Source organism: Ciona robusta, chromosome 10 (assembly GCF_009617815.1).
Source record: "Ciona robusta chromosome 10, ASM961781v2".
Taxonomy (NCBI): Eukaryota; Metazoa; Chordata; class Ascidiacea; order Phlebobranchia; family Cionidae; genus Ciona; species Ciona robusta.
Window position 1 is genome coordinate 1,184,511 of NC_143244.1, and position 16,137 is coordinate 1,200,647.

The 16,137-nt window shown below is 33.9% G+C and overlaps 1 protein-coding gene across 1 annotated transcript; it reads left to right on the forward strand.

The window, feature by feature from the left end:
* Positions 1 to 100: 100 nt before the first annotated feature.
* Positions 101 to 15,984, forward strand: LOC149729335 (uncharacterized). The gene is made up of 18 exons (XM_089885944.1): positions 101 to 817; positions 1,059 to 1,152; positions 1,424 to 1,530; positions 2,333 to 2,414; positions 2,891 to 3,096; positions 6,153 to 6,309; positions 8,360 to 8,481; positions 8,940 to 9,077; positions 10,125 to 10,350; positions 10,640 to 10,767; positions 10,920 to 11,010; positions 11,265 to 11,393; positions 11,946 to 12,016; positions 12,559 to 12,643; positions 13,049 to 13,121; positions 13,370 to 13,443; positions 13,730 to 13,935; positions 14,303 to 15,984. Exons 1-18 carry the CDS (start codon positions 729 to 731, stop codon positions 14,811 to 14,813), a joined length of 2,589 nt encoding a protein of 862 aa, XP_089742070.1. The 5' UTR covers positions 101 to 728; the 3' UTR covers positions 14,814 to 15,984.
* Positions 15,985 to 16,137: the final 153 nt, after the last annotated feature.

The window sequence follows — 16,137 nt, forward strand, 5'->3', positions numbered from 1 at the left end:
GATATTTTGTCGAAAAGACCGTGTTCCAATTTTATCTATGAGAAAATTTTAGCGGACGTCAGAGCTGTCAGCGTATCTTATGTGGTATGGCAGATAATAAAACCGTTTAAATGTCTGTTAAACAAACTGCGTAGATAGATTTCTGTCAATAGAAAGTACGAATGTCCAGCTGAGGTTCTTAATTAACTTTCACCGCGTGTTAACTCCAAAGCTTTTGTCTTAACTGCGGAAACGGAAAAGGTCTAGACACAATGTGTTATATCCGTGTTTAATAAGACAGTTACTTTCCTAATCCACGGACGTAAACGTCATTTAGTTCCCATAATGTTAGTTACAGTTTCAGTTGTTTGGCTTCGTTAGTTGTTACGTAATGGTTTAAGACTTGAATACAATAACGTTTTACTCCAATGTGAATGAATTACGACAATTGAAAAATGTGTGTAACACTTCAGAGATCAATACCATCACGTCAGGCGGCTTTTTTACTTTTTGTAGCAGTGGTTTTATTTTATAAATTAATTATTCCTAATGGGCCTCCATTTGTATAGTTATGTAATTTCAATGCAATTTAGAATTTGTTTTCAGTTAAGTTGTTTTATGATGCAGAGTAAAACAGAAAAAAGCCTCACACAGTGTTACATTTTGTAATGCTTTTATTTTATAGTTCCACCAAATATAGGAAAATCATAAGATCATATTTAGTGTTTGTGTAAATCTGTATAATCAGCATGGCAAGTGGGGCAATGAATGGGAACACAGCTCAGCAGAGGCATGCACAAAGACAGGGGCCTATACGTATTCTAAACCATTTCCGAGGGTGAGTTCTTCATAGGGTTTGAGTTATTTTCTGTTCTAAAGGGCTCAGAGTCACTCACAACATGGCTTATTCCTAGGCTACATTTTGGTGACAATGTAATTCCATAAGAAACTAATATACCATTCAAGACAGAGAAAGTTAACCTTTAAGATATTGATGGCCAGGGAATCAGGCCTTTGCCCAATATCCTCATGCATGTGCTAGTAGTTCTCAGTAATTTACATTGATGTTATTAAAACAGATTTTCCGATGCATTAAATGATGTAACACCTCACCACCAGCGAGTTACCATAGACAAAAAATATATCGAAAAATCATCAAAACTAATGGATAAAGTGAGTAAACTAATGCTAATAAATGCCCTTCTAATTAGAAGTGTATTCAGAATTGCCACATTGTTATTTCGATTCTATTTACTGTTTTGTTGCTAAAATGTTTATACAATTCACTTATTGCTTACTCTCACCCTAGCCTATTGTGAAAACCTCATACTTATGTTTATAAGAGTGTAACCGCACTGTAGCAATATCACTCTTGTTGTTGATAGTTAAATTAACCTGATGCATATGATTTGCTTTTATATTAAAACGGACATGATTTGTGCAGGTTGCTAAATTTTGCCAGCAATCCAAGATGAATTTAAAGAACAGCCCGCCTTATATATTGGATATATTACCGGATACATACAATCACCTTAGACTTATAATGCTAAGGTACATTAAAAAAATTGTTCTTTTGTTTGGGTCACAAAATACCTATAATACCTTTGTGTAGTGTTTCTATAGTGAGTAATGTGTTTAGTATTTTAATCACACACCTATTTATCAGACTTATTGTGTCATGCTTGTATGCAACTGTAAAAACTATATGACCTCTTTTTACTCCGAGTAACTTTTCCCAATATGTGTATATTTTGAACTTAGTTAATCCTCGTTTTTCTGCACAATCTTGTCTAGAACTATGATATGAATCATACATGAATGGTTCTATGTTGTTTACTATACACAACTATGATATTCACGAATGCCTTCATTTTACTTCAGCAGTCATTCTACCTCATAGGTATCTAACTTTGTATAAATTACGTAAACAACAAACATGAGATATCTTGTAGATGTTTGTTAATAAGTAAGATCATAATGGAACACATCAACACATTACAAATAAAACAGTCTTAAGCCATCAATTTAATGTTATTTAAACCAATGGTGCCAAACTACCGTATAATTATTTGAATAACGTGTCTGGGCTGGCCAGACATTTGTCTACAATTACTGAATTAATTAAAGCACATACAAGATAATATACATATAAGTATATATATATATATGTATAACATTTAATATATATATATATATATCTTTATTAATTTTCCATTATAATTTAAGAAATCTGTTTTAACTATATGAGTATAGTCCTACAGCGAGCCATGCCAAGGAATATTGGATGTAGACCATGTTTTGCTCATTACTCTAACTCTCAATAAAATAAGCTATTTATATCTATGTATTATAGATATGAAGACAGACTGCAAGTGTTGAACGAATGCGAATACTTTCGAATTTTTCTTGATAATTTGATAAAGAAATGCAAAGAGGTAATGTGTGACTTGTCTATATAAGGGTGATTAAATGCAATACAATGAACGTCTGTGTCACTCATTGTTAATTTGAGCATGTCACTATGGTTGGTTTCACACCATTGAAGCTTAATGCATGACATGTATTCATCCTTACTCAACGTAGCTCTCATTTATTATTTTTTGTAGACTTTAACAACAACTACTTCTATAATTTTAGTTCATCGAATAAAGTTAAAATTTCATAAATTGAACCACAATTTTTTTTTAAATTTATTTTTTGACACGTATTCTTATAAATGTGTTTTTAAATTAAAGGTGTTTATTTAAATTTTAAGCATATAGTAACGTTCTATGTGGTTAGATAAAAAAAGTTTTAAAAAAAGGAACAATATTGTATATAAAAAAATAAACATTAGGATAAAAATTACCTAGGTTCTATTTCAGTTTATAAAAGATGTAACATCTCTATTCTGTATCATATCCCACTACAGGCCATTAAGTTATTCCGTGAGGGCAGGGAACGAATGTTTGATGAGAATTCCCAACAACGAAGAAGTCTTACCAAACTATCCCTCGTATTTAGCCACATGTTAGCTGAACTAAAAGCTGAGTTTCCCGATGGTCGATTTATTGGGGAGGATTATAGAATCACTAAATCTGAAGCTGCTAATTTTTGGAAAACAACGTTTGGAACAAGGTTGGTTGGTTGGGGGGTTTATGGGATATACCAATATATTGTTATATCGTTCTAGTGGTGAGGATGTGAAGCCTTGTAGTTTCTAGTTTGTTAGGAAACCTGAGACATAAGCCAGAGCTGAAACATTAGTACAGTGTGGCTGAACCTTTATGATTAACTGCATAAAAGTGGTGAAAAAGGTTATTGTGATATTATATATATATGTATATATATATATATTATGGTAAATTTATCAACCTAAGCTAGAGGTTGGATGTAATAATAGTATATTTTGTACTTGATGCTTCAGTATATATTCACCCAAAGACATAATAATTACTATTTTTTGCCGTCCGTATGTCTCCTTGTTTAAGATTCAAGTGTTATACCTATAATTGTAGATTGGAAAGAATTAAATCCATAGCAGGATGTGGTGTTCCGGTAAAACGTGGTGTTCGTAAATATCTAATTTCCTGAAACACTCTCGCGATGTGTTTCATAAAACAAACGGTTCCAAGAATCCACCATGTGTTGAAATCTTCTTTTACATCTTGAGTTTAGTTTATTGTTTCAAAGTTAAACCATGACCTTACCGCAGCTCTTGCTTCAAGCAAGTTAACTTGTATATTTGTGTGAGGGATTCCACAATTAAAGTAAGCTTTAACGGACTACTTTGATTCACTATTAGTATGTTTTTAGGAACTTTTCAAACACTTGCGTGAATAAAACACAAATAATAATACGAAACAGTTTTAATACAAACAGAACAGATAACAGCCCAATTTTTACGATAGGGTTTTTTTCATAAAAAAGGTTTTATTTTAAAAACTAGAAACGTCTTCCGTAATTTAAATAAAGTTAAAATACTTTTTAAATAATTCGAATTGTTTTATTTTACCATTGCAGCATGAGACGCTGCCAGCGATAATGTAGCGTGACGTAAAGTTAGATTTTAATCTTCCTTAACCACACAGATATTAAGTTTGTCGAGTGTTTTATAACAACCACCTTATGACCTTACAAAAAGTAATATTTTGTCGTTTATTCTTCAGTCCATCTGTACATGGCATTATGGTCATGAAAGGTCACAGTGTACTGTACTCATATAGGGTATTTCATGAATGTTATATTCAAAACAGAATCTTTATGGCATATGTTTCAATTTGAATGTTTTTGATGCTAATCTATAACCAAAGTGACCTTTATTTACATTTTGATATTTGAAAATGTGGTTAACAGACTCCACTATATTATACATGCTCACATAGCATAATATAGATTTAACTGGCATTAATCATAAATAGATTAATATGCAAAGCTTAATTTAAATAAAGGATTGCCTGATATTTGATATATCTTGGTAATTGTCACTAAACTACTACTTGTGTATTACGTAAGTCTACCAGACCTATGTTATAAATAATTAATTAAACCATTGCCTACTGCACAAAAATTTAATCTAATTAAATATCTTATATGCAGCATGGTGAAGCGTTATATCATGATTTTAGTTGTGTTGTTCAGTGTATTGCTACTTTCTTATTACAAAAGTACTATAATGTAAAAATAATATAAATGTAGTACGTAACCTGCGACACCAAAACTCAATCAAATTAAAAATACACTAAAATGTCACGTTCTAACCTGCTTTAAGTTGTCATATCATGAAATGAAGTTACAATGTACAAGCTTCCGTATATTGTCATCCTACTCACATCGTATTTCGCTTCCGTTGCAAGGTTTCGGTATTGGTTGCTTCCTTGTTCTAAACCTATGCAACATTCGCTTGATATGGTAGATTGATGTTTCATGGTTTATACACCAACGTTATTTAACAACCGTTTCTCAATTGTGTCCAATTTTGTTTTATAATATTAAAATAAATCGATATCAAAAATAAATGTAGGGTATATTATATATATGACAAAATTGACAATAAAACCCTAGATTCTTATATAAACTGTTTGGCTTATGTATATCATAGCCTACTATATGTAGCCTGTTAAGTTAACAATGTTGGTATGTTGTATGGGAATTATATGTTGTATTATTATGAGTCTACTTAATAATTGCTGCTTTACTTTTCGCATCCTTACAGCAATTATGTTGAGCGATGTTTAAATTACTTAAATATTTGAGGTTTCAGTGATTCATTATTATACATGATGAACTTCTCCCTAAACCCTGTGTGTTGGTGTGTGTGAATCATTCATTGTTTCTATTTAGTTGTGCTTGTTGAATACACTGTAGTAGAACTTGTGTATTAAACGCTTTTGTATTTAGGTCATGCTGCTTCCTTGTGTCATTGGATAAGTTACCTTCTGTTACTGTTAATGTTGTTGTTTGGGTAATGAGAAATTCTTCTCATGTATAAAAGGGGAGTTCCAGATATCTTGTAAGAAAGATAAAGTATCACCACAAATCAATTTATTCTATCAGCATTGTAAAACGTTAAACAGAAAGTTGTTCATTTAATCTTTTTTAAGCTATACATTATATGCCATATGTTAAACTGTAATGTTTTGTTCAACAAATCTATCAATAGACCTCAATTTATGATACATAAAAACTTCTAGAAAATTTTTGTATTGTTCAACTATAGCTCTTGAATACAGGAGTTGAACCACTATTTTAAACGAATGTTCAAACTAACATAATATATTCTCTTCTAATCAGTAGTTACAAAATTTAGTTTTACTCCTTATAGTTTTTGATTAAAGTTCTAAAAGATTTAATGCCTGTGGGAAGTTTCAGTTGCAGACATATGTTGGTTTATATCTTATACAATCCACACTCAACATGTGGAATATCATTTCACCTTCTTCACTTTCTTAAGTGTTCAGTGGTGTATGTTAATTCAGACACTTACTCCCGTCACTCAATAGATAAGGACCCTGTATTTGTAATTTGATCCTTTTTGCTTCAAATTGCTTTTACACATCTGCTAAGCAGTGAAGAACACAACACTTAAAAATAAAATTTGACAGCAATTTTTTTGCTTAAAATATAAAACTTTTTAATTCCCTACAGAAAAAATACTGCAATATTTTTACTCACCAATTGTTTGTTTTCTCCAGAACTATTGTCCAGTGGAAAATATTCCGTCAAGAATTAAACAAAGTTCACCCCATTTCATCTGGCCTTGAATGCATTGCGTTGAAATCCACTATAGACCTTGTGTGTAACAACTACATATCCAACTTTGAGTTTGACGTGTTCACAAGGCTTTTCCAGGTAAGTCGTTATTTATTTATCTTATGGATCATAGGGATCATATATCATCTAACCAGTTTGTTGGGATTTTGTATTACCACATTGAACTTTGGATGTAGGTTTTCTATATTGTGGGTAACGCTGTACAGTGCTTGTCAGGGGACCTGGGTTGTATGCCAAAGCTGGCATATCATCCAACTATGTGATGGCTATTATAAAAATATATTTTAAATATTTAAGAGACTGTCTTGATATTCTGCCCATTATAAAACTCTTATTTCTCAATTCTCAAACATCCTAATACCCACGTGGTTACTTTGGTTTCCTCCCAAGTTAAAAAGTCTCAGAAGTGTAAAATTTAATTCCATTGAAATATTAGGTTTGTTTCCCGGTTAGGAGAAATGTGCTTCCCATAAACATATACTCACTCATTGTGTGTCAACTCCTAACCTCAGGTTGTGACTTGATTAACTTGGTTCACTTCAGTTCAGTATGGTTATACCACCTTATAATCCTTAGACATTCAACCTTTCCTGGAATTGCTAATTCCACTGATTATATAACTCCCTATGTTGTTCTAAGGTTTTATTTGTTGTTATAGTCAGGTAATTGATCCAGATATGCTGTAATAGTTCGGCAAATGTTCAGATTTACGCACTCGTTGCTAGTTTGTATGTTTTATCGAGAAATTATCCTGGTTTCGAAGAATTTGTGAAAATATTTGGCCGAGGTTTTGGATTACATGGTTGTACGTCATTAAATTAAAATGTGCGTAACCACATGTTTATTTTCATCTCCTATCAATACACCACAGGTTAATACATGCTTGCATAATGATATATAATACTTCGCCTATTGTTGTTGGTTGAAGGATGTCTCATATACATAGCAGTGACTAGGACAGTGTTAGATAAACATTAAACATGCATAACTTTTGTTTGGTTTGGTCATTTATATCTTCGTGGGTGGCAACTTCATGTCTAACCAGGGTTGTCACTTGTTCTAGTGCTGTAAATTTATATAACAAATATTCGGTTCAGAATTTAATATGACCTGGCTGTTTTGTACAGTGGTTATTTACTATTACCCTGTAAGTTTTGCATATTTTAATCTAGATAAAAGTTGAACACGTTACAACAACAATAATATATATATATATATAATATATCACATCACATTATTTGGTCTTTCATTCCTGTTTTTAGTTACCCTGACTAATATTTTAAAACAAAGGAAATTCATGCATTGTGTGTTACTACGTAGATTAAGTCATTTTAGTGGATTACGAAATTAGAATGAAGGTGATATGACTCATGTGTGTCACATGAAACCTTCCATACAGCATAGAAGGAAGTGCTGGCTATACATTTACCCCAACCTTTAAAGGTGTATCTTGTGTGTTAACATCTTGTACTTTTTGATATTATGTTTCAAAGTCTGTTTTTTTGTACTTAGATATTTCAAAATGTAGCTTTTTTATTCCTTTATAATATATAGTAATCTGGTATTCTGATTATACATGTTTTGAGTTATAACTTGTATATGAACAGAACAAAAGTTGACATACACCAAACACACTATTATATTGTATATATATCTATAATGTGAGGTTATGTATATCATGTGTGATGTCATAATGTTAATAATCTACTTATTGTGAGATACACTGTGAACTCAATTATAGTGTAGGCGATATAGATCAATATATTTATGCAGTGTTTGTTTGTAATTCTTGCTTGCAAATTGTGTTGCCAATGTTATTATTAATAGACCAATTTAAAAATGTTATAAATCCCGAAAACAGTTTTAAATTACACTTTAAAAGATTTGTATGCACATGCAGTCATGCATAAATTATCACACACGTCACACGTAATCAAATTATTTCATATTTATATGTAAATCTTTTTTCACATTTTATCCAAGTACGCTAAATTTTTCAAAATAGTCCCAAAATTACAGTTTTGCTTTAAAACCACTGTGTGCATATGCATTCCTACATGGCAGGCATAAATTCCCAGGCATGTAATCACATTATTGCATATGTTGCATAAACTCCCATCTATTGCAGCCGTGGTCAAACCTACTAAAGAACTGGAACATGCTTGCAGTAACACACCCAGGGTACATGGCGTTTCTAACTTATGATGAGGTGAAAGCACGTCTGCTTAAGTACATCCACAAACCTGGAAGGTAATTGTGTTTGTTTAATGTTAACCGTGAAAAAACTTGTTTCATTACACCTTGTAGTTGCTCCTGTTTATTTTGCCGGTTAATTTGTAATTGTTTTGTAACAACCGCTACAGTTGACTCATAAGTGGATAAGTTAAAAGAGAAAAGAAATTTCTGGATTTTGTAACTACAAGATTAGGCCAAGTTACTTTCGTTTTGAATCACTGAATAGAATTGCTGGAAAATTACTAATTAACCTTAAGTTACAATAGCCACACATTAAATTTTCGTCTTCAGCCACATACATTCATATTTTTCAAATTAGGTCTCTTTCAAGCGTTGGGTAGACTTACTTTATATGGGTAAGGTCCTTGTCAAGGACCTGGGATTTAGCCAAGATTTGGACCGTTTGACTGCCATACATCCATTCTTATCCATTTCTGTATTTTTGTAAGAAAACAATAAAATCTCCCATCCAGTTACATCTTCCGATTGAGTTGTACAAGGTTGGGACAATGGGCGGTTGGTTATGTCACAATGGATGGTCAAATACTTCAAACTATTCCTCAAAACAAATCTTTGTGTCAAGCATTAATTGATGGCTGGAAAGAGGGGTTGTAAGTTTTCATACAATTTACTTGACACGTATTAATATGTGTCAACTATATGTAAATGTAACACAATATTCTTGGTAATGCAAATTAATGAATAGCTTGTTGCAGTTGCTTTGTACATAACCTTATCAACCATATGTGTAATTGTACGAATAACTTGTGTGGTTTTCAAACTGTAATATTAGTGAACCCAAGTAAGACATTGCTTGTTTAACTGACATAAGAAATTCCCCAACAAGGTTTAAATGAGTTATAAATGACATTAGTCATTTAAGACACAACAAAATATCTGCAAAAGTGACTGTGAAAGCATAAGCAGTTCTTACTTGCATAATGACCACTACACAGTGGTGGAGCCAGGATAGTTTGGGGGTCTCAGCCCCCCTTCCTTTAAAAAAAAAATTTATGTAAAAAGTTAAATTGAAAACAGAAATTTTTTGAAACCTTTTTCATTTTTTTCCTGGGTGCGCTGGTGCATGTAACTTAACTTTAAGTATAGATATGTAATTTGTGTATTAAGTAAAAGCTAATGTTGCAACACCATACCACCCACTCAAAACTTACACACACCCACCCACACCCACCCACATTATAACATACACCATAGGAGAATGACCTTACCACAGTTGTATTGTTAAAGGCGTTTGTGTTATCTTGTGCCTAACACCCAAGTTTACCCTGGTGGTAGAGCTGTCTATGCTTATGAGTATAGTAAAGTGTTTTGCATTTGTCACATTAATCATTGAGGTTTGCTATGTTTGATGACTATAAGTGTAGCTTCATGCCTCCATACAACCAATATCACCTTAGATTTTGATAAAAATTAATATACATGACTAAATATATTAAGAAAAACAATGGATCAGTTAGTTGTTTTCTAATGGTCACCAAGTCAACTAATGGTCACCAAGTCAACCCTGTCATTAATCAATGTTTTACAAATATTAGTGTATTTTTAGCAATGTCGCTCCAGGTTCTACCAAAAATCAAAAGCCTCACAATTGGCTCCTATATTTACAACATCATGATTAATTTTCTCCCCATTTTTAGTTATTTGTTCCCTGATGGTCGACAAGTGAATCCTGACCTCTCTGGACTCCTGGAGCAATCAGAAGATGATGAAGAGCACATCACGGTGAGCCAGGAACAATATGAGCTTTACTGTGAGATGGGATCCACCTTTCAACTTTGTAAAATATGTGCCGAGAACAATAAAGATGTGAGAATCGAACCCTGTGGTCACCTCATCTGTAAATCGTGCCTCGAATCATGGCAGGTAAAAGTCAATATGGAGATTTGCTGTAACTTTGACTTTATTTTTTGGCATAAATTGGAATTATGGAAACCAGCAAAATGGTTATTGGTTTTCTTTGAAGTTTTGTTCTTTCGGGAATGCTCCTTGTTTCTTTGACTTTCTTGGCTTTAAAATAAAATTATCTGAAAGCATGGCAGGTTAGGATTATGTTTATTTAAATATAAATTGCTTGTAGTATATTATGCTTGGTGGTTGACTGTGGCATGAGGTATCATCTAAATAGCAACCAACTAACCACAAACACTTGCAGGAAATGGATAACTCAGCTTCACCTACTTGTCCGTGGTGTCGTTGTGAAATTAAAGGCACAGAGACCGTGATTATTGAACCGTATGAATCAGAGAAGAAAGAAGAAGAAGCAACTGGAGATAAAACATGGTATGTGCAAATATTGGTGATTTGTACAATGTGTTTTAGTCTGAGTAAAATTATCCTAATCTTTTATTTCTGGAGCCCCTTCTACGTTGTTTAAATGTAATTTACTCAAATATTTATGTCTGGTCACATGGTACGTCTTGCTTTCACTTTAGTAAAAAAGAGAAAGAAGAAGAGAAAAAGGAAGAGAACAAAGAAGAAGAAGATTTGTTCGGAGAAATTGGGGTTTCTGTTAATAAGTTACCAGTAAGTAGTTGTTGTTCAAATAAAAATATCTAAGGTTCTATGTTGATTAATTGCTGTTAGTATTGCCTGATTTTAATTTAAAGTAAAATGGAAACACAGTTTGTGATTTAACATTTAAACATTAGAAGTTGTAATAAAAATGCTGTATAAACCTGTTTTTATAACATTGTTTTATCATTTCATTTGAAATGCAAAAATCTAATTAAAAAAAAAAGCAAATGAATTCTGTTTCACCCTGAACCCCATTTCCACAGACCCCTACCCCTGATGCATCCCGTCACCCCCCTTCACCCAACATGCCCCGTAGACAACCCCCACAACCCCAACCTTCACCCAGCCTACCTACAACTACAGCACTTAGCCTACCTAATGATGTGGCAATCGTAAGTAGATTATTATGGTTTGGAAAATTCCTTGTGAGATAATATTCTTGTATACCTTCATATTACGGGCTCGCGTTTACTTAATTTTTAAACATCTGGGGCAGTGGCGTAGCCAGTGGGGTTTAGAGGGTTGCGACCCCCCCTTTTAAACCAAAAATTAAAAAAAAAATTTTTTGATTAAAACCTCTCCTTATTTTTTTTCTGGCTGCGCCACTGATCTAGGGTGACATTGTTAAAATACAATTACACTCATGATTGTCAACTCACTGACAGCCACCATTTTTAACTTCTGCTCTTTTCCATACATTTTATCCACAGTGGTTTTAAGAGCTTTTGTTTCTCGCCTATTTTCATAAAAATAAAAAAATAAAAAAATATTTACCCACAAAGTAACATACATGGTAACTCGTAAGCTGGCACGAGGTGTATGAACACCCGTGTTATAACGACTGCCGTTTACCGTCCACGCGAGAATAAAGCCAGTTACATTCATTCATTCATTATATTATGTTTTGTAAATTAATTTCAATTAATTTATTTTCCCTCCAACAGAAAGGAGCGAGTCCAATAATTCCCCCGCGACCATTATCACAATCCCCATTACTTACTGACCGTGCTACAAGGTTGGTTGATATGATATAGTATTGTGTGTGTGTCTTTTTTATTCGAGCCACACATGGTCACTTAACACACATACCAATCGGTATACCTGTACGCTGTGGTGAAAGTGATTTAATGGGGAAAGATGGAAAATCTTTTTTTCCTATTTTCTGGTCTCATTAAGTAGTAAACAAAGAACATTCAAAGAATTATAAAACCCCATTCTAATATATAGTAGGGTATATAGTACATATACCTCTAATATATAGTACAAATATATAGTAGGGTGGGGTAAGATGGGACACCTTTTCATTCTGTTTCTCGTCCCATTTGGTAGTAAACAAAGAACATTCAAAGAATTATAAAACCCCATTCTCAAGACTCCCATAGACGGTTGTTAATTGTTTAAAACACGATCACAATATTTGGATATTATGTGCTAAAGGACGTAAGGTATCCCATCTTTCCCACCCTACTATACAATGCCTCCCCAATACATTAAGGCAAAATTAATGAAATATCGCTGTCCAGTATCATAGTTATCATTGTTGTATAACAATCACAGAAGTCTAGAATGGAACGCACAATCATACGCTGCAATGAGTGGAAAGTCGTTGACAATGGAATCTAAGAACGGGTTTGCTAAACAGGTAATGTACTTTGTTTACACTCAACTTGTTGTATGCATTTAATACTAGCAACCAAAATATTCTATTCTGTATTGGTGAGGTTTTATTGCCAGACACGACAGGGACTTGAGAATTTATCCAGAATTGGCAAATGTTAACTCAAAGTATATTTTAGAATCAGAACACCTTTATTTAACTTCTTAAATGCATTTAATAAAAGTAACCAACCTACAATATTTAATATGGTTTAGATAGTTTATGACAAGAGACAGGATATGCCTTCAGTTGACATATTACCTAACCCATAGTAAACATAAGGGATACGCCGAGCCCAGACTGTTTTTGTTAGAGCTCAGCGCTTGCCGGTCCCAACCTTTACGATTATGACTTCAGCACATTCCTAGTAAACATTACTTTTACACACAGGTTCAGAAACGAGAATATTCACCGTCACAAAATAGAAGGAGACCCGTCAGTAACGTGTTTGATGGAGTTCCTTGTAAGTTATTTATGTGGTTTTTCCTACAAGGGATAATCTGGTTTATAATGTTGACATTCCACCTGTTAAAGCATATATATGTCCTACTATATTAAATAAATTTTATTTTTTTATTGTTAGTAAAACATTATTTACCTCACATAATAATTTTATGTGTGATCATTCAATAACACTTATAATTTTCAACTTTAAACTATCTAAACAAAGTAAGTTGGATAATAAGTAACCACAACATATGGTCCCAACAGCTCGTGATCGAAGGTTACCAATGATGGCAGGTGGACACAGGAGTCGGGACCACAGCCCTCAATCTACCTCGGGGGTGAGTTGATTGGTTTCACCCATATATATATATATTCATATCAACTTAAAATAAGACCTTAGGTTGCTAAGAATGAAGTTTATTGAAATAAATGTAACTCATTTATTCTCGCACGGTCGGACGTTATAACAAGTGTGTTCTGTTTCTTACACCTCATGGCCGCTTACGAGTTATTACATATGTTTTCATTTATGTTATTTTGGTGGTAATTTTTTTATTGCTGGATGTTTGTTTCTAACCAAGTTTTTCCTTACAATATTGTTTAACCCCAATCAATTTACCCCAGTCTTATGAGGCACCCGAAACCCACGTACCCCCTCTATCAACCGATGTTTACGACTTTGCTGAAGATCCTCTCTCTCCAGTGCCCCCAGTGGTCAGTCGACCACCACTACCGAACAGTGTTGCCGGTAATCGAACTGGAAACACTGAAGATAGCGAACCAACTGCTCGACGTCGCGTACCAAGCGATTATGACTGGATAATGCCGAGGTAATTGTAATCTCATCCCACACTTGTATGTACTATATATGGGTATGGGTGTGGTCTTTGTTAGAGAATATTTTCCATTTTTTGACACCATACTGCTTATATATAATTATGAATGAATGAATGTAAATTGTTTTATTCTTGCGTGGCAGGGTAAGATAGTACCTGCTTGCTTGTTACCACACAGGTAACTAAGGTGTTTGTTTTTCTGTAACGCTGACAATGTAGACAACCTATTAGTGATCATTGAATTTGAATCATATCCAATAAATTTCTTGCCCAAGGACACCGATCAATATCAGTGTCGAGCATGAAACCTAGTTATATTTTATAAATTATTATTCTTGTATAACAATATATTTGATTACAGACCAAAGACTGATGCCACGCCCCCAACCAACCTTGCGCTCTCATTGGCCGATACCTCACGCCCTATTGTTACATCAGACACTGCCCCGATTATCCCACCCCGCCCCTCACCCTCCCACCCATCACCCCTCTTCGCCACTGCCCACGCAGCCCCAGCACGACCCACAAATAAATGGGGAATCACCCCAGACCCCAACCCTTGCCCCGAAATCCCACCAAGAGGGGGTAAAGCAACCCCAGAGCCGGTTTCCGACCCTTTATCCCTTGTACCCCCACCTAGGCCCCCTAAAACCACCACAGCACCTCCAATTCCACAACGTACTCTACCCCAACCCCCAAGACAAGCGCCCTCCAACCCCCCATCTCAGCATGTTGACTTAGATTGCGAAATAGCTCGGCTTATGGAGCTCGGTTATTCATTTGACGACGTCAACCGTGCGCTGTCGATTGCCAACAACAACTCGGCGGTCGCCGCACAAATTCTTCGCAGCTTTGTCTCCACTTTCACTTGACCGACCACACAGACATCATATAAAACATGGCAAGCGAGACAAGAACTTAACACTCGATGGAGCAAATCTCTCGGATATTTCTCAGGAGTCTGTATCTGCACTCACATGACGTCGCGAGAGCTTCTTATCAAGTTAGGGTATTCCCCCAAACCGAACCTTCCAAGCTTAAAATGTTATTTCCATGAGCTATTAGTCGTGTACAGCGTGGCAAAGACACACCATTTCTTCAAAATATCAGCCTAATCGCTTACATTGGCCACCAAGTGTACAATACGCTGTACAGGACGTTTTCACTTGTGTATTAATTCTTATGTCATAACAACAAAACGATTTTAGTTAATCAGCAAAAATTTCCATGTTTTTTTTGTTAAACTTCAAAATATGGGTTTAGTATTTTATTTTAAAGCTTTCAAAATCAACCACAAAAAGTTAACTTCAAATTAATAAATTTACTTTAATTAAAAGTTTAACATTAATTTGTGTCTCACAGAAGAGATTGGCATTAATAAATTTTCATAAATTTTACATGATTTTAAAAATAAAGTCATTGTCATAATTATATCAGTACAAATCAAGCGATTAATATACATTTCATTGATAATCGATTGATATCATTTTATTTGTTTTTGTAATATTTCTCGTATCTTGAATAGATGTTTTGTAAGCGTTGCATATTCCTGAAGACAGATCTAAAAAAACATTTGAAACTTCAAATGTTTTTTTTTAATTGTCTCAACTTGTTATTACTTGTTACTTTGTGACTTTTTGTGCAATATATATGATTTCTATTTCCTTTCCTGCAGTTCTCTTATCTCCTAATGTATATTACGCGGGAAATCTCCATCTTTTTAAGCATGGTTGTATTTTATCTGATCATGAATAACTTTTTTTTCACGAAACTTTACATTTTTCACAAACTTTCATGATCATGATACTAGTCCGAAAGTCATGAGCAACTTCATAAAAGTCATGAATTATTGGGGACTTTCCTATACTTTTCATGAGCCATGAAACTTGTGATATTTTTCACAAATCATGTATGATAGTGACATTTAAACAGCAATTGTATTCGGGTCCAGGTTCATGGTTTTTCTTCATTATTTTCCGTCCCGATATTTTTGTGAGTCCTGGTGCCTTCTATCAATAACATTCAAGTTTACTCTCGTAATAACTTCGTGTGGTTTGCTTGTTTGGATTCATCATGGCTTGGCTTGAGGCTTTGACACACCAGGTGTCCTACAGTTTAAGTTAGTTAAATAGTTGTCTTATTTATGTAACACACCTGGTGTATATGTATACGATAGGTTGCTTGAACCATAGTGTG

Excerpts from the sequence above, each read along its gene's own strand:
- LOC149729335 (XM_089885944.1), top strand. The coding sequence starts at position 729 with ATGGCAAGTGGGGCAATGAATGGGAACACAGCTCAGCAGAGGCATGCA. Across the intron at positions 3,097-6,152 it reads AAAACAACGTTTGGAACAAG|AACTATTGTCCAGTGGAAAA; the intron begins GTTGGTTGGTTG and ends TGTTTTCTCCAG. Across the intron at positions 13,122-13,369 it reads CGTGTTTGATGGAGTTCCTT|CTCGTGATCGAAGGTTACCA; the intron begins GTAAGTTATTTA and ends TGGTCCCAACAG.